The sequence below is a fragment of the Natrix helvetica genome (assembly GCF_964273705.1).
Source record: "Natrix helvetica genome assembly, chromosome: 1".
In the NCBI taxonomy this organism is placed as follows: Eukaryota; Metazoa; Chordata; class Lepidosauria; order Squamata; family Natricidae; genus Natrix; species Natrix helvetica.
This window is the reverse complement of record NC_138548.1, coordinates 366,778,054-366,796,177: the sequence shown is the minus strand read 5'-3', so window position 1 is coordinate 366,796,177 and position 18,124 is coordinate 366,778,054. Positions and strand designations below refer to the sequence as shown.

At 43.2% G+C, this 18,124-nt stretch overlaps 1 protein-coding gene across 3 annotated transcripts in view; it reads right to left on the bottom strand.

The window, feature by feature from the left end:
• Positions 1-1,165: 1,165 nt before the first annotated feature.
• The window catches only part of LOC309391609 (zinc finger protein with KRAB and SCAN domains 3-like), a 145,200-nt gene continuing 128,241 nt past the window's right edge, over positions 1,166-18,124 (bottom strand). For 2 of the 3 annotated variants that reach the window (XM_081952258.1, XM_081952257.1), the window contains exons 4-5: positions 17,978-18,107; positions 1,166-3,998 (exon numbers count right to left, since the gene is read on the bottom strand). In XM_081952258.1, coding sequence (XP_081808384.1) covers positions 2,110-3,998; positions 17,978-18,107 — 2,019 coding nt within the window. In that variant the 3' untranslated portion in view covers positions 1,166-2,109. Of the gene's footprint in view, positions 3,999-12,841; positions 12,924-17,977; positions 18,108-18,124 lie in introns of those variants that run through there. The other variant, XM_081952263.1, reaches the window with a different exon arrangement.

The following is an 18,124-nucleotide window of genomic DNA, read 5'->3' as shown; positions in this document are numbered from 1 at the left end:
ATACATCAGACTTCTCTTTGAATCTTTTCTGCTCAAGGAGTCTTCTTGTGTGCTGAGCCTATGTAGCGTCACAAAGGAGAATCCTGGCAAAAGGCACCTTTAAGATGCTTATCATCATTCTATCTATCTATCTATTTATCTATCCATCCATCCATCCCAGGGCAGCCCGTATCGCTTTGGCCCAATCTACCCAGTGCAAAGAGGAAACATCGGGCCAGTGTGGCTTCCGCCCAGTGTACCCAGTGCCAGACCCGTGTGGCTTCCACCCGGTGTACCCAATGAAAAAAGGAAAAATCGGGCCAGCGTTGCTTCGGCTAGGTCTACCCAATGTGAAGAGGAGACATCAGGCCAGCATGGCTTCGGCCTGGTCTACCCAATGCAAACAGGAGACATACAAGCTAGCCATGCCCACCCAGGTGGCCACACCCACCAACAGCCATGCCCAGTGAGTGGTGTCAAGCTGGCCATGCCCACCCGGTTCGCCACACCCAACCTTAACCACCAAATGTAAGCTGAAATACCCAAACTTAAGAAAAAGATTATCAATATTTATGTACAAATAGCATTGCTCATCTTCAAATGATACTACCATCAAAAATCTGGGGTTCACAAATAAAACATCATGTGCTAATTGCTTTTGCTTTTCATTAGTCATCTCTCAGGCTACCACTTGTGAGGGTTTGGACACCTTTTTTAAACCTTCCCTAGATCATTACACACATACAGGAAATACAAAAGAGTTAACCAAGAATTGTATATGCATTCTCACCCAAAACTATTTATGAGGCAGCCAAACTGGTTACTCCCACACTGCAGCCCCTGCATGCTCGCCCCCTCCCTCAAACCTCATCCTCTAATGGATGTGCTCCCCGCCCTTCCCATTTCCAGGGCTGTTTTTGGCTACCACTGCCACCACAGCTGGGATGCAGCAGGAGGCTGCACAGCAGCCCAGTGCATCTGGCAGGCCTGATTGCACCCACCTGCGCAAAGGTATGCATATTTCCACAACACTAGAACTATTTTGTCTTTGAGCAGATGAGTCCAAGCAGCGCTTATTTCATACAACTGTATGGACAAAGTTACCATGGCGCTGAGAAAAGGATAACTGCAAAATGAGTAAACAGTGTAACCAGGCAGCGGTGAAGGAAAACACAAATCAGGGACGCATCACCAAATGTATTACCATTAGGAAAAAGGAGGTCTTAACCCACTACATAGGGCTTTACTTAGATCCCATTTGGAATATTGTATCCAGTTCTGGAGACCTAACTTAAAAAAAGATATTGATAAGTTAATTGTCTTCACTGTAAGGAAGATTCTTGTTAATTCCAGGTTGTTACTCTCCTTGATTAGTTCACATCCATTTTTTCTTCTGCCCTGTGGTGCTTTGGAAAATAAATCGACCTCCTGCTCTTTGTGGCAGCCTCTCAAATACTGGAATACTGCTATCATGTCATTCCTAATCCTTCTTCTCTCTAAACTAGCCAAATCCAAATCCTGCAACTGTTCTTTGTATGTTTGAATCTTCAGTCCTTTAATCATCTTAGCTGTTCCTCCAGAATAGCTTGCCTCCAGAAGTTGTGAATGCTCCAACACTGGAAGTCTTTAAGAAGATGTTGTCTGAAATGGTATCGGGTTTCCTGCCTAGGCAGCGGGTTGGACTAGAAGACCTCCAAGGTCCCTTCCAACTCTGCTATTGTATTGTATTGTTCTTTCCACTTTTTCCAAACATCATTTTTGTAACGTGATGACTAAAACTGGATGCAGTATTTCAGGTGTAGCCTTACTGAAGCTTTATAAAATGGGTTCTACTACTTCACGTGATTTTGATTCTATGCCTCCATTTATACAACTAAGGATTGTATTAAGGCTTTTTTGGCTGCTGCGGCACACAGGTGACTCATGCTTAAGTAATCATCCATGCATGGAGGACAAAAACTTCAACTGCAGTGGCTGAAATTAACGCAAGCATATGGAGGTAGCAATAGGTGGCGGCACCAACTGGTGGCACTGGTGGCGATAGGTGGCAGCGATCCCTGCAGCCAGAAATAGCTTATCAGAGACATTCCAGGAGGCAGATCCAACCACCAATCAGCTACTCCTGCTAAATCAGGCTGTGCTGAAGCTGATCAGACTGTATGATGTTTGCTTCTCTCCTGTGTGGATTTTGTTATGAGAAGTAAGATGACTTCTCCGAGCAAATGTCTTTCCACACTCCATGCATTTAAACGGTTTCTCTCCTGTGTGGATTTTGTTATGAGAAGTAAGATGACTTCTCCGAGCAAATGTCTTTCCACACTCCATGCATTTAAACGGTTTCTCCCCTGTGTGTACCTTTTTGTGGGTAGTAAGTCTACTGCTCAGAGCAAAGGTCTTTCCACACTCCATGCATTTAAATGGTTTCTCCCCTGTGTGGATCTTTTTGTGGATAGTAAGGCTATGGTTCAGAGCAAAGGTCTTTCCACACTCCATGCATTTAAATGGTTTCTCCCCTGTGTGGATCTTTTTGTGGATAGTAAGGCTACAGTTCAGAGTAAAGGTCTTTCCACACTCCATGCATTTAAACGGTTTCTCCCCTGTGTGGATCTTTTTGTGGGTAGTAAGTGTATTGCTCAGAGCAAAGGTCTTTCCACACTCCATGCATTTAAACGGTTTCTCCCCTGTGTGAACCTTTTTGTGGGTAGTAAGTCTACTGCTCACAGCAAAGGTCTTTCCACACTCCATGCATTTAAAGGGTTTCTCTCCTGTGTGCATCTTTTTGTGGATAGTAAGTCTATTGCTCAGAGCAAAGGTCTTTCCACACTCCATGCATTTAAATGGTTTCTCCCCTGTGTGGATCTTTTTGTGGATAGTAAGGCTACGGTTCAGAGCAAAGGTCTTTCCACACTCCATGCATTTAAATGGTTTCTCCCCTGTGTGGATCTTTTTGTGGGTAGTAAGTCTACTGCTCAGAGCAAAGGTCTTTCCACACTCCATGCATTTAAATGGTTTCTCCCCTGTGTGCATCTTTTTGTGGATAGTAAGTCTATTGCTCAGAGTAAAGGTCTTTCCACACTCCATGCATTTAAATGGTTTCTCCCCTGTGTGGATCCTTTTGTGGATAGTAAGGCTACGGTTCAGAGCAAAGGTCTTTCCACACTCCATGCACTTAAACGGTTTCTCCCCTGTATGGATCTTTTTGTGGGTAGTAAGTCTACTGCTCAGAGCAAAGGTCCTTCCACACTCCATGCATTTAAATTGTTTCTCCCCCGTGTGGATGTTTTTGTGGGTATTAAGTCTACTGCTCAGAGCAAAGGTTTTTCCACAATTCATGCATTTATATGGCTTTTCCCCTATGTGGATCATCTTATGGCGAAGAAGATGACTATTTCGAGCAAAGGTCTTTCCACACTCCATGCATTTATATGGCTTTTCCCCTGTGTGGATCATCTTATGGCGAAGAAGATGACTATTTTGAACAAAGGTCTTTCCACACTCCATGCATTTGTACAGCCGCTCCCCTGTATGGATCAACTCATGGGAAAAAAGACTACGTTTTCGAGCAAAGGTCTTTCCACACTCCATGCATTTATACGGCCTCTCCTGTGTGTGGATCATCTTATGGGAAATAAGACTACGATTTCGAGAAAAGGTCTTTCCACACACCATGCATTCTTTGGTGTGAATCGCTTTTTGAGATATACAGAAGTTATTTCCAAGAGAAGGAATGAATGTCTGATTGTAATTTTCTCTATTGTAACTTCTTATAGCATCTTCTCTTTTGTTTTGGGTTAAATAGTGTTCCTTTACATGTAATTTAGCTTTAATTAGCTTCACATTTTTCCCAATATATTTTTTCCTTATTTTCTCTTGTTGGGCAGGAAAGTCATGCATCCAATTATTTGGCTGGTTTCTTTCATGGCTTTCTAATTCCTTTTGAATTCCAAAGTTCTCCGTTCCATCTCGAGCAGTGATCACTTGGAACAGTTCACAGGAATCTTGATTCTCTTGCCCAATGCCTTCAAAGGAAAAGAGAAATGAAAATGATAAGAAGGTTAAAGAAAAAGATCAAACTGGAGAAAGTCAATGAATTGTTTTCTGAATTTTTCTGAAATTCCATATGTTATATTTTGCATGATTAAAGTGCTGTGATATGGACTTGAGGGAACAGTCGTACTTTGGGGATTACCTATACCCAAGGATGCTTTAGTCACACTGCATGAGGCCTTTCTTTTTGTTTTTTTTAAATAAAGTTTTTATTTTCAGACAAACACATAGCACATATAACATAAAAGCCTCTTCAACTACACACAGTGTGTCGATTGTTTACAAGGTCTTTCTGTGTCTGTCTTGTTTGGTTGCAAAGCCAAACCAGACAGTTATAGAGGTGCAGACGAGAGCCTCAATAATTCCTCTGTAGAACTGTATCAGCAGCTCCTTGGGTGGTTTGAGCTTTCTGTGTTGGCGCAGAAAGAACATTCTTTGTTGTGCTTTTTGATGTTAGATGTCCATTTTAAGTCTTGAAATATTATAGAACCTACAAAGTTGAAAGTTCTATCATAAGGGTATCCATGTTGATACTGTGTAGTCTAGTATTGTAAGAAGTGGTAGTATAGGAGGTTTTCCTAAAATCTACCACCATTTCTATAGTTTTGAGTGTGTTCAGTTTAAGATTGTTCTGGTCACACAACAAGGCTAGTAGTTCCACCTCCCGTTTGTATGCAGATTCTTGTTGTCTCGAATGAGATCAATCACTGTTGTATCATCTGCAAACGTCAGTACTTTAACAGAGAGATCTTTTGAGATGCGTTCATTGGTGTATAGAGAGAAGTGAAGAGAGCACGCAACTCTGAAGGGCCCTGTGCTTATTGTACAGGTATCTGATGAGGTTTTGCCTAGCTTCACCTGCTGCTTCTTGTCTCTTAGAAAACTTATGAAACTTTTACAAGTGTGGTCAGGCAAAGCTAGCTGAATTAGTTTAATTAGAAGAATATCTGGAATGATGGTATTGAATGTCGAGCTGAAGTCTACAAAAAGAACTCTTGCACAGGTTTTGGAGATTCAAGATGTTGTAGGATGTAGTGAGAGCCATATTAACAGCATCACCTGCCGATCTATTTGCTCGGTACGCAAATTGCAGATCCGTGTTGGTTCTCAGGTGAGCTGGCACCAGCCTTTCAAAGGTTTTCATAATTACAGATGTCAGGGCAACCAATCTGTAGTTATTCATTTCCTTGATGGAGGGTTCCTTCGGCACTGGGATGAAAGTAGATCATTTGAACATCTCTAGTGATTTATTAAAGATGCTGGTGAAGATGGGGGCCAGTTGATCAGCACAAGCTTTTAAGCAAGCAGGAGTTCTCTTGTCTGGGCCTGGTGCTTTTCCTTGCTTTTTCCCGTGAAATAGACCTTTCATATCATTTTCTATAGTCACCAGGGGTGCAGGGCCCAAAGGGATGGAGTCAGTTGTCGGAGGCTTGTCTTTTGTTGGTGTGTCTGAGATGGGGATTGTGGAGATAGGTGACAGTAGTTTACTCTCAAACCTACAGAAAAACACATTTGGGTCATCTGCCAGTTGTCGATTTCCCTGAGAATGGAAGGGTTTGCTGTATCCCGTGATATATTCAGGAGTTTTCCACATGTTTGCAGGTTCATTTGTTGAGAACGGATTCCTTAGCTTTTCAGAGTAGCTTCTTTTTGCTGCTCTGATCTCCCTTATTAATACATTTCTGGCCTGATTCTACAAGATTATATCGCCTTTTCTATGGGCTTCTTCTTTGGCACGATGTAGCTGCTTGAGTTTAGCTGTGAACCAAGGTTTGCTGTTACCGTATATTTGCAGGTTTCTGGTCCGCATACATAGGTATTCACAAAAACTAACATATGATGTTACAGTATCTCTGAGTTCATCCAAGTCTGCAGAGGTATCTTCAAAACGTTCCAAAGAGTGCAGTCAAGGCAAACCTCTAGTTTTATATTGCTAAACCCAACTTATTAGCCGGTGAACGTAAATTAGTCAGAAAATGTGAAGGAAGGAGTCTTTATTCCACTTTTTTTATTCAAAATCCTGCTCGCTTACCCCTTCTCCACCTCCATCGGCTCCTCCTTTTCTTTTTGTTTAGCCATTGTTCAGAGGAAGTTGCTTCTCCCTTTATTAGAATCTCTTCTGCATTTGTAAAGATGGACTTGGGGGGGGGGTTGTTACAGAGAGCTTGCTTGATGCTTAATAGTTGGTGTCTTGATTGTGAAATCCAAAGTGAATCACAGAGAATAATAATAATAATTAATCAGAGAGCATTTCACCAAGGCTGCAGAGTTAAGCCTTGGTGAAATGTTTAACTTGAGGAGTTAACAACAATGACATCACAATCCTCTCACATGACCTCCAGAAGACACATAAAAGCACACCTCATTCTTTTCAGCCTCCATAGATAAGTTCAAGTAGAAATGGAAAAATACAGATAAGAAATGGCACAGAAAGCATCTAAGCAATTGAGCTCTTTCCTTCCTTGGAGTACGAGAAGGCCAGATTCTTCTCCCTTCCAGGAGACAATATATGATTAGTGGTTTTTAAATAATAAACTAACTATAATCTGTCTTCTTGAACTCTCTGATTGGGGACTAGAAAACTCTTACCCAGAGAGACCACATTCCTATGATTTTCAAGCATGACTTCAGAATGGAGTACTTTTTGGTCAGGATGCAGCTGAGACCATTCCTCCTCAGAGAAATACACAGCCACCTCCTCGAAGGACACAAGGCTCTCCTGAACATGGAAAAAAGAACACAACAGGAGGATTCGCAAGATCTGTTCATCTTCGTCAATAATTTAGAAAAGGGGATAGGAGGGAAACTCATCACATTTGCAGAGAAGGCCAAATTTACAGGAATACCAATACTCCACAAGATAAACTTGAGATAAAGAAGGATCAACACCTTGAGCTCTATCTAACTAATGTTATTGAGCAGTTAGAAATGTAAGGTTTTAAATTTAGGAAAGAAAAAACAAATGCACAGGCATAGAACAGGTTGATACCTAGCTCAACAGTAGTAAGTGCAACAGGGATTTTGGAGTCCTAGTGGACAAGCACTTCTACTTCTTGTAAGCTCATAGTTGGGGGTGGGGGGGTTACCTAGCAGAAGAAGTTAACCAGTGGTCTTTAAAAAACATTTCCTAATCGGAATCAGAGGATAGAAATGACAAACCATCATGTCCCAGTAATATTTCACAGAGGAAGCTGCATTGAAAGCAACTTGAACCTACTGTTATGCTTTCTATGTCTCTCAGGAACACAAAAATTATCCAGCCCAAACAAGGAGGGGAAATAGAAGGAGAGAGCACTCTGCACACCCACTTTACTTATGGAAGGAAAGGGAGAATACAAAACAAACAATTTTTTCCCTTTCTTACTTGATTTGGAGGTTCAACCACTGTTTGAGCTCCATCGTAAGAAACAGAAAACTTCATTCTTTGTTTCTCTGTAAGGGATAAATGCATAATTAACAAAATAGGAGGAGATATTCTATAGAAGACAAAAGATAGTGAAGGTAAGACAGATGGGTAATCTGAAGATCCTTCAATTACCTCCTGAGCTGTCCTGACTTGGATCTTCCCAAGGGATCCTCCTAAAAAATGGATCCTGAGCAGGATTTGATTGATTCAGCTTTCCCGCAGGATCTCTGATCTCCACAGTGCAGCACTTTAAATAGGAGGAAGGAAAAAAGAAGCAGAATTAATGTACATCACATGAAATAAAGTGGATTCCTCTATTTGGAAGTCAACCTCAAAGCTCCCAATATCAATCAGTGAGGTTGAATGAGAAAACAATGTCCTACAGGAATTGGTGGAAAATCTCCACCTGTTATGAATGCCAGAGAAGTTTGGGAAGGAGGAGTGATGAGTTCAAACATATTCTTCATTCCCTTTTGAGCTCCCTAGATTAAAGTGTCTCACCTGCAACTCAACCTGCTCTTTCTTCTCCTCCGCCTGGCTTAGGAGGAAGCCTTCTGCCAGGGCAACCGCCTGGCAGCTTGTCTCTGCTCCACACTCCCGCACCCAGCGTTTCATCTTTGGGGGAAGGATAGCCAGGAGCTGCTCCAGAACCACCAGGTCCAGCATCTGGGCTTTGGTGTACTTTTCTGGTCTCAGCCATCGCCTGCAAAAGTTGTGGAGTTTGCTGCAAAGTCCTCGGGGACCTTCAGCTTCCTGGTATTGGAGGCTCCTGAAGTTGCAGGGATGAACTTCTGAATGGAGGATGGTTTCCTCCATCATGCACGCGATCCGGGATTCAACCCGGAGGAGAGCTGGACACGTGTCTCTCTCTCTTTCCAAGAAAGAGCCCCCACCCACCATCAAGCCTCCCATGCAACTCTCTCCTGCAGCCTTTTCAGCACCTGCGCAGTTCCAACGGTAAAGGAGAGCGAGTGCTGCGTTCTAGAGAGGCTAGACCCACCGTTCGCAGCCTCCTCTGGAAAGCCAGCCGAAACCTTCGCGCTCTAGTGACGCAAAGGGGAGGCGCCTGTTCCTTTCTCACATCCCTCCTTCGCATCCCTTTGCACGGCAAGAGCCCCCTCACCCGAGACACATTCTGGATTTCCCGCCGCCAGAATCTACTGTAGCCTCTCTGCCTCCCTGTGAATCCCCAGGGATTAAGGCGAGCGAGTGCACGATCCTAGAGCGGCAGCAAGCAGTTGTGATGTCACGACTCCTTCAATGGGGAAGCGCCCGGCGTTACCTTATCTTGGCCGAGGCCGCCCCCTGGAGGCTTTTACCTAAAATCCAGGATTCCCCGTAAGGGCGGGAAAGACTCGGAGAGAAGCAGAAAATAAACGGGGTTTCCCCAAAGGGATTGGGGAGGGGTTTGATTGGAGGCGGTTGCCCCCACACACTCCGAAAGGTTTCCCTGCTCATTCCTTTAAAGGAATCCCCCTTTCTCTCCCGCTGAAGGGAAGCCAATCCGGCCCGATTTCATCAACATCTTCTGAGGTAAAATTTACCTCAGACTTCATTTCTTTGAATCTTTTCTGCCCAAGGAGATTTCTTTGCATCTTGTGAGCTGTGCAGCGTCACAAAGGAGAGCTTGGCTAAGGGTGATGATAAGATGTTTATCATCCATCCATCTATCTATCTTCCTATCCATCCATCATCCATCCTACAGGACCTTTATGATGTTTATCATCTATCATCTTTATCATTTATTAGGTGCATGGAGAAGCACACCTCCCTGTCCTACTATCCCCATTTATTTGTACCCATTTCCTGTGTTCTTATTCATGCTTATCCTGTTATCTTGTACATATGTGACAAATTAAATAAATAAATAAAATATCTGTCTATCCATCCATTCATCTCTATTCTGTCTGTTTTGTCTTTTAACTATCTACTCTACATGTATTCAGGTATCTATGTATCTTCTATCTCTAGAAATATATTAGTTGATCTATCAGTATTTATATATGCCTATCTAGGTATATGTCTGTCTTGTCTTATCTATTGATCGATCTAGCTATCATCAATCTATCGTCTATCTATCATCTAATATCTCTCCATATTTGACTACCAAAATTTACCTCAGACTTCATCTCTTTGAATCTTTTCTGCTCAAGGAGTTTTCTTGTGTGCTGAGCCTATGTAGCGTCACAAAGGAGAGCCTGGCAAAAGGCACCTTTAAGATGCCTATCATCTTTCTATCTATCTATCCATCCATCCATCTATCATCTATCGATCGATCCATCTATCTATCATCTATCATCTATCTATCCATCCATCTATCCATCCATCCATCCACCCATCCCAGGGCAGCCCGTATCGCTTTGGCCCAATCTACCCAGTGCAAAGAGGAAACATCGAGCCAGTGTGGCTTCCTCCCAGTGTACCCAGTGTGAACAGGAGAAACCAGACCCGTGTGGCTTCCACCAGGTGTACCCAATGAAAAAAGGAAAAATTGGGCCAGCGTTGCTTCGGCCAGGTCTACCCAATGCAAACAGGAGGCATACAAGCTAGTCATGCCCACCCAGGTGGCCACACCCACCATCAGCCATGCCCAGTGAGTGGTGTCAAGCTGGCCATGCCCACCCAGTTCGCCACACCCAACCTTAACCATCAAATGTAAGCTGCAATAAACAAATTTAAGAAAAAGATTATCAATCTTTATGTACAAGTAGCATTGCTCATCTTCAAATGATACTACCTTAAAAAATCTGGGGTTCACAAATAAAACATCATGTGCTAATTGCTTTTGCTTTTCATTAGTCATTTCATCTCTCAGGCTACCACTTGTGAGGGTTTGGACACCTTTTTTTAACCTTCCCTAGATCATTACACACATACAGGAAATACAAAAGAGTTAACCAAGAATTGTATATGCATTCTCACCCAAAAATATTTATGAGGCAGCCAAACTGGTCACTACCACACTGCAGCGCCTGCGTGCTTGGCCCCCTCCCTCCAACCTCATCCTCTAATGGATGTGCTCCCCGCCCTTCCCATTTCCGGGGCTGTTTTTGGCTACCACTGCCACCACAGCTGGGATGCAGCAGGAGGCTGCACAGCAGCCCAGTGCATCTGGCAGGCCTGATTGCACCCACCTGCGCAAAGGTATGCATATTTCCACAACACTAGAACTATTTTGTCTTTGAGCAGATGAGTCCAAGCAGCGCTTATTTCACACAACTGTATGGGCAAAGTTACCATGGCACTGAGAAAAGGATAACTGCAAAATGAGTAAACAGTGTAACCAGGCAGCGGTGAAGGAAAACACAAATCAGGGACGCATCACCAAATGTATTACCATTAGGAAAAAGGAGGTCTTAACCAACTACATAGGGCTTTAGTCAGATCCCATTTGGAATATTGTATCCAGTTCTAGAGACCTCACTTAAAAAAAGATATTGATAAGTTAATTGTCCTCACTGTAAGGAAGATTCTTGTTAATTCCAGGTTGTTACACTCCTTGATTAGTTCACATCCATTTTTTCTTCTGTCCTGTGGTGCTTTGGAAAATAAATGACCTCCTGCTCTTTGTGGCAGCCTCTCAAATACTGGAATACTGCTATCATGTCATTCCTAATCCTTCTTCTCTCTAAACTAGCCAAATCCAAATCATACAACTGTTCTTCATATGTTTTAATCTTCAGTACTTTAATCATCTTAGCTGTTCCTCCAGAACAGCTTGCCTCCAGAAGTTGTGAATGCTCCAACACTGGAAGTCTTTAAGAAGATGTTGGATAGCCATTTGTCTGAAATGGTATCGGGTTTCCTGCCTAGGCAGGGGGTTGGACTAGAAGACCTCCAAGCTCCCTTCCAACCCTGCTATTGTATTGTATTGTTCTTTCCACTTTTTCCAAACATCATTTTGGTAATGTGATGACTAAAACTGGATGCAGTATTTCAGGTGTAGCCTTACTGAAGCTTTATAAAATGGGTTCTACTACTTCACGTGATTTTGATTCTATGCCTCCACTTATACAACTAAGGATTGTATTAAGGCTTTTTTGGCTGCTGCGGCACACAGGTGACTAATATTTAAGTAATCATCCATGCATGGAGGCCAAAAACTTCAACTGCAGTGGCTGAAATTAAGGCAAGCATGTGGAGGCAGCAATAGGTGGCGGCACCAACTGGTGGCACTGGTGGCGGTAGGTGGCAGCGATCCCTGCAGCCAGAAATAGCTTATCAGAGACATTCCAGGAGACAGATCCAACCACCAATCAGCTACTCCTGCTAAATCAGGCTGTGCTGAAGCTGATCAGACTGTATGATGTTTGCTTCTCTCCTGTGTGGATTTTGTTATGAGAAGATAGATGACTTCTCCGAGCAAATGTCTTTCCACACTCCATGCATTTAAATGGTTTCTCCCCTGTGTGGATCTTTTCGTGGGTAGTAAGTCTAATGCTCAGAGCAAAGGTCTTTCCACACTCCATGCATTTAAATGGTTTCTCTCCTGTGTGCATCTTTTTGTGGATAGTAAGTCTATTGCTCAGAGCAAAGGTCTTTCCACACTCCATGCATTTAAACGGTTTCTCCCCTGTGTGTATCTTTTTGTGGGTAGTAAGTCTACTGCTCTGAGCAAATGTCTTTCCACACTCCATGCATTTAAATGGTTTCTCCACTGTGTGCATCTTTTTGTGGATAGTAAGCCTATTGCTCAGAGCAAAGGTCTTTCCACACTCCATGCATTTAAATGGTTTCTCCCCTGTGTGGATCTTTTTGTGGATAGTAAGGCTACGGTTCAGAGCAAAGGTCTTTCCACACTCCATGCATTTAAATGGTTTCTCCCCCGTGTGGATCTTTTTGTGGGTAGTAAGTCTACTGCTCAGAGCAAAGGTCTTTCCACACTCCATGCATTTATATGGCTTTTCCCCTGTGTGGATCATCTTATGGCGAAGAAGATGACTATTTTGAACAAAGGTCTTTCCACACTCCATGCATTTGTACGGCCGCTCCCCTGTATGGATCAACTCATGGGGAAAAAGACTACGTTTTCGAGCAAAGGTCTTTCCACACTCCATGCATTTATACGGCCTCTCCTGTGTGTGGATCATCTTATGGGAAATAAGACTACGATTTCGAGAAAAGGTCTTTCCACACACCATGCATTCTTTGGTGTGAATCGCTTTTTGAGATATACAGAAGTTATTTCCAAGAGAAGGAATGAATGTCCGATTGTAATTTTCTCTATTGTAACTTCTTATAGCATCTTCTCTTTTGTTTTGGGTTAAATAGTGTTCCTTTACATGTAATTTAGCTTTAATTAGCTTCACATTTTTCCCAATATATTTTTTCCTTATTTTCTCTTGTTGGGCAGGAAAGTCATGCATCCAATTATTTGGCTGGTTTCTTTCATGGCTTTCTAATTCCTTTTGAATTCCAAAGTTCTCCGTTTCATCTCGAGCAGTGATCACTTGGAACAGTTCACAAGAATCTTGATTCTCTTGCCCAATGCCTTCAAAGGAAAAGAGAAATGAAAATGATAAGAAGGTTAAAGAAAAAGATCAAACTGGAGAAAGTCAATGAATTGTCTTCTGAATTTTTCTGAAATTCCATATGTTATATTTTGCATGATTACAGTGCTGTGATATGGACTTGAGGGAACAGTCGTACCTTGGGGATTACCTATACCCAAGGATGCTTTAGTCACACTGCATGAGGCCTTTCTTTTTGTTTTTTTTAAATAAAGTTTTTATTTTCAGACAAACACAAAGCACATATAACATAAAAGCCTCTTCAACTACACAGAGTGTGTCGATTGGTTACAAGGTCTTTCTGTGTCTGTCTTGTTTCTATCATAAGGGTATCTGTTGTGGCCCAGCCGGTGCCGCTGTCACCAGACTCCGAGAGTGATACTCCATACGAGTCAGCTCCAGAGGAGATGTGCGATCCTGGACAGGATTCGGAGGCTGAGCAGGAATCCGAGAGTCTGGTCAGCCACCAGGTGGCGCCAGAGGCATGGAGCAGCGGTGAGAGCGAGAGGAGGAGGACTCCCGATGCCCTGTCTTGGAGCAGCGGAGAGGATAGTGACTCAGGACTTAGTAGGGCGTTTCGAGATGCTCGTTTCCGGCGCGCCCACAAACGCAAGCAGCGTGGGCGTAATTATAGGCAGTAAAGAGCTCTCAGGTGCTGTTGGGAGACGCCCTTTTTAGGTTATAAAAGGGTTGACTCTGGACAGGCTCTGCGTAGCAATCAACAAAGGACTTTTGACAGCAACTCTAGTCTGGGATCCTGGCAAGCTGGATTGCTGCTTTTGTGTGTTCTGTCTTTGTGAGTTCTGTCTTGGTGGCTTGCTGCCACAAAACCTCTTGTCTGTTGGTGTAATAAACCTTGTTCCCTTGTACTGTTCCGGAGTGTGTGTGCTGTGTGGGCAACGGAGGAAGGGGGGGTCAGAACAGGTATCCATGTTGATACTGTGTAGTATAATATTGTAAGAAGTGGTAGTATAGGAGGTTTTCTTAAAATCTACCATCATTTCTATACTTTTGAGTGTGTTCAGTTTAAGATTGTTCAGGTCACACAACAAGGCTAGTAGTTCCACCTCCCATTTGTATGCAGATTCTTGTTGTCTCGAATGAGATCAATCACTGTTGTATCATCTGCAAACGTCAGAACTTTAACAGAGAGATCTTTTGAGATGTGTTCATTGGTGTATAGAGAGAAGTGAAGAGAGAACGCAACTCTGAAGGGCCCTGTGCTTATTGTACAGGTATCTGATGTGGTTTTGCCTAGCTTCACCTGCTGCTTCTTGTCTCTTAGAAAACTTATGAAACTTTTACAAGTGTGGTCAGGCAAAGCTAGCTGATTTAGTTTAATTAGAAGAATATCTGGAATGATGGTATTGAATGTAGAGCTGAAGTCTACAAAAAGAACTCTTGCACAGGTTTTGGAGATTCAAGATGTTGTAGGATGGTTCCGGTTCCGGCGGCTGACGGCAACAGGCAAGCTTTGCTCCCCCCCGCGCTTCCCCGGTGGGCTCCCCACTCCTTGGGGGGCACAGGACGCCCCGTAGAGGCTCCTGCCGGAGGGGCGGCACCGCAAGGGATCCCCGGGATCGGCGGCGGCCGGTGGGGCCCCCCCCGCCTCGCTCCAGGCACTGGGGAGCATGATGGGGAGACGCTCTGGCGTCTTTGCTGTGAGGCTGTGCGGAGAATGAGCAAGCAGAAGGACGCGGCTGCGCTGCGGTGAGGCGTAGACTCCTTTCCATTCCCTTTACTAACTTGGAGAAACTGCCAGAATTCAAAACTTTTCCTTTCGGCTGATTTGGAGAGGCGCGGCTGGAGGGAGGGGGATTTCCCCCCCCCCTCGGACAGGCGGCTTGGAACAATTTAGCTCTCAGCCCCAGGGGAAGGAGGAGGGGGGAGAGCCAACCAATGATGTCACGCCCTTGCTAAAAGTGATTTTCTTGGACTTAACCTCATGATATATTGATGATCTGGGAACTTTGGGAACTTTGAACTTTGAAAACTTTGTTATGCCTCTAAACCCGAAGCTGGCAGGGCAAGATGGCACACTTCCATTGTCTTTATGAACTGTGAAACCTGACTCCACCTTTAAAACTTCAGGCTTCCGGTCTTTGTCTTCGTGCTACTCAGACAAATCTCTTGTGGATTGCTACCTTTTGAACTCCCTGGAGTGAAAAACCTTGCTCTATTGCCAGTGTGATTAGAGAAATTCTCTTCTGCCTGGACCCTCTACCCCCTGGACTCTTCTGGCTGCTCTGCCGCTCTGACTGACCATTCTCTACACTGACTGAACTCTTTATTCTACAAACAATGTCTCCTAAGAGACCACCTCCTGGAAAGCCTGGCTTTGCTACCTCTGCCCTGACATCTGCAACCTCCAGTCCTAGTACACAATCAACGATAACAGCTTTGATGCAACCTAAAAGTACAGAGACGGAGTTTCAACAAATGTTCCAGCAACTTTTAAAGGGACAAGAGGAAATCAAGAAACAACTAAAGGAGATGAAAGAAGAAATTAAAGAGAATCAGGCTCAAATCAATAAGAACCCACAGAGACTGGATCTTTTGGAGGGTGGGGCGGCTGAGATGAGGGAGGGGGTGGAAGGGGTGCAGAAGGGAAACAAAGAACTTGATACCCAACAGATGAAAATAGAGTTTGAGAGAATGTCCTTTTACCTTAGATTCCAAAACGTGGTGGAGGCAGATGATGAAAACATAAGGGACATCATGACAAGTATTCTGGCTGAATACATTCAGAAAGAAAAACAACAGATGGGGTGGGAGATAGACCTGGTTTATAGAGTGAATTCAGCCTATGCTAGAACACACAACGTGCCCAGGGAGGTACACATTAAATTTCTCAGAAAAAGTACAAGAGATGAAATTCTGAGTGCACAAAGGGGGCAAGCCTTGACATACCAAGATAGGGAAATAACCATTCTGAAGCAGATTCCCAAGAAAGTGAGGGAAAAAAGAAAAAGTTATTCGCAATTAGCAAATAAATTATACCAGAAGGGGGTGTGGTTCAGATGGTTGATGCCTGAAGGTATGTTAATATTCTGGGAGGAGACAAGAGTTAGAATTAATACACCCATAGAGGCACAGGCCTTTATGGAAAAAAACAAAACGCACCTAGAAAAATCAGATGATCCTACAACAGACACGCAGGACACGGGAGGGGGCGGAGCTCTGTCGGCGGGGGGAGATGGGGCAATACCAAGAAAGCTCAGATCACAAAAATGAACAATAAAATCTTTTTGACATAAACTGATCGAAATTACCAATTGAATTAATATGCTGACTATATACTACTATGTATTAATGATTTTTGCTTAGATGTATATTATGAGTATGGAGGGAGGGGGCACCTACCGCACCTTGCAACTGCCAAAATTTGTATACCTTTTCCACTACCTTTTTCCCTGTAAATTTTAAAAAAACCAATAAAACTTTGTTTACAAAAAAAAAAAGATGTTGTAGGATGTAGTGAGAGCCATATTAACAGCATCACCTGCCGATCTATTTGCTCGGTACGCAAATTGCAGATCCGTGTTGGTTCTCAGGTGAGCTGGCACCAGCCTTTCAAAGGTTTTCATAATTACAGATGTCAGGGCAACCAATCTGTAGTTATTCATTTCCTTGATGGAGGGTTCCTTCGGCACTGGGATGATAGTAGATCATTTGAACATCTCTAGTGATTTATTAAAGATGCTGGTGAAGATGGGGGCCAGTTGATCAGCACAAGCTTTTAAGCAAGCAGGAGTTATCTTGTCTGGGCCTGGTGCTTTTCCTTGCTTTTTCCTGTGAAATAGACCTTTCATATCATTTTCTATAGTCACCAGGGGTGCAGGGCCCAAAGGGATGGAGTCAGTTGTCGGAGGCTTGTCTTTTGTTGGTGTGTCTGAGATGGGGATTGTGGAGATAGGTGACAGTAGTTTACTCTCAAACCTACAGAAAAACACATTTGGGTCATCTGCCAGTTGTCGATTTCCCTGAGAATGGAAGGGTTTGCTGTATCCCGTGATATATTCAGGAGTTTTCCCCATGTTTGCAGGTTCATTTGTTGAGAACGGATTCCTTAGCTTTTCAGAGTAGCTTCTTTTTGCTGCTCTGATCTCCCTTATTAATACATTTCTGGCCTGATTGTACAACATTCTATCGCCTTTTCTATGGGCTTCTTCTTTGGCACGATGTAGCTGCTTGAGTTTAGCTGTGAACCGAGGTTTCCTGTTACCGTATATTCGCAAATTTCTTGTCGGCACACATAGGTCTTCACAAAAACTAACATATGATGTTACAGTATCTCTGAGTTCATCCAAGTCTGCAGAGGTATCTTCAAAACGTTCCAAAGAGTGCAGTCAAGGCAAACCTCTAGTTTTATATTGCTAAACCCAACTTATTAGCCGGTGAATGTAAATTAGTTAGAAAAAGTGAAGGAAGGAGTCTTTATTCCACTTTTTTTATTCAAAATCCTTCTCGCTTACCCCTTCTCCACCTCCATCGGCTCCTCCTTTTCTTTTTGTTTAGCCATTGTTCAGAGGAAGTTGTTTCCTCCCTTTATTAGAATCTCTTCTGCATTTGTAAAGATGGACTTGGGGGGGGGGGGGTTTGTTACAGAGAGCTTGCTTGATGCTTAATAGTTGGTGTCTTGATTGTGAAATCCAAAGTGAATCACAGAGAATAATAATAATAATTAATCAGAGAGAATTTCACCAAGGCTGCAGAGTTAAGCCTTGGTGAAATGTTTGAGGAGTTAATGAAAACAATGACATCACAATCCTCTCACATGACCTCCAGAAGACACATAAAAGCATATCTTATTCTTTTCAGCCTCCATAGATAAGTTCAAGTAGAAATGGAAAAATACAGATAAGAAATGGCAGAGAAAGCATCTAAGCAATTGAGCTCTTTCCTTCCTTGGAGTATGAGGAGGCCAGATCGTTCTCCCTTCCAGGAGACAATATATGATTAGTGGTTTTAAAATAATAAACTAACTATAATCTGTCTTCTTGAACTCTCTGATTGGGGACTAGAAAACTCTTACCCAGAGAGACCACATTCCTATGATTTTCAAGCATGACTTCAGAATGGAGTACTTTTTGGTCAGGATGCAGTTGAGACCATTCCTCCTCAGAGAAATACACAGCCACCTCCTCGAAGGACACAAGACTCTCCTGAACATGGAAAAAAG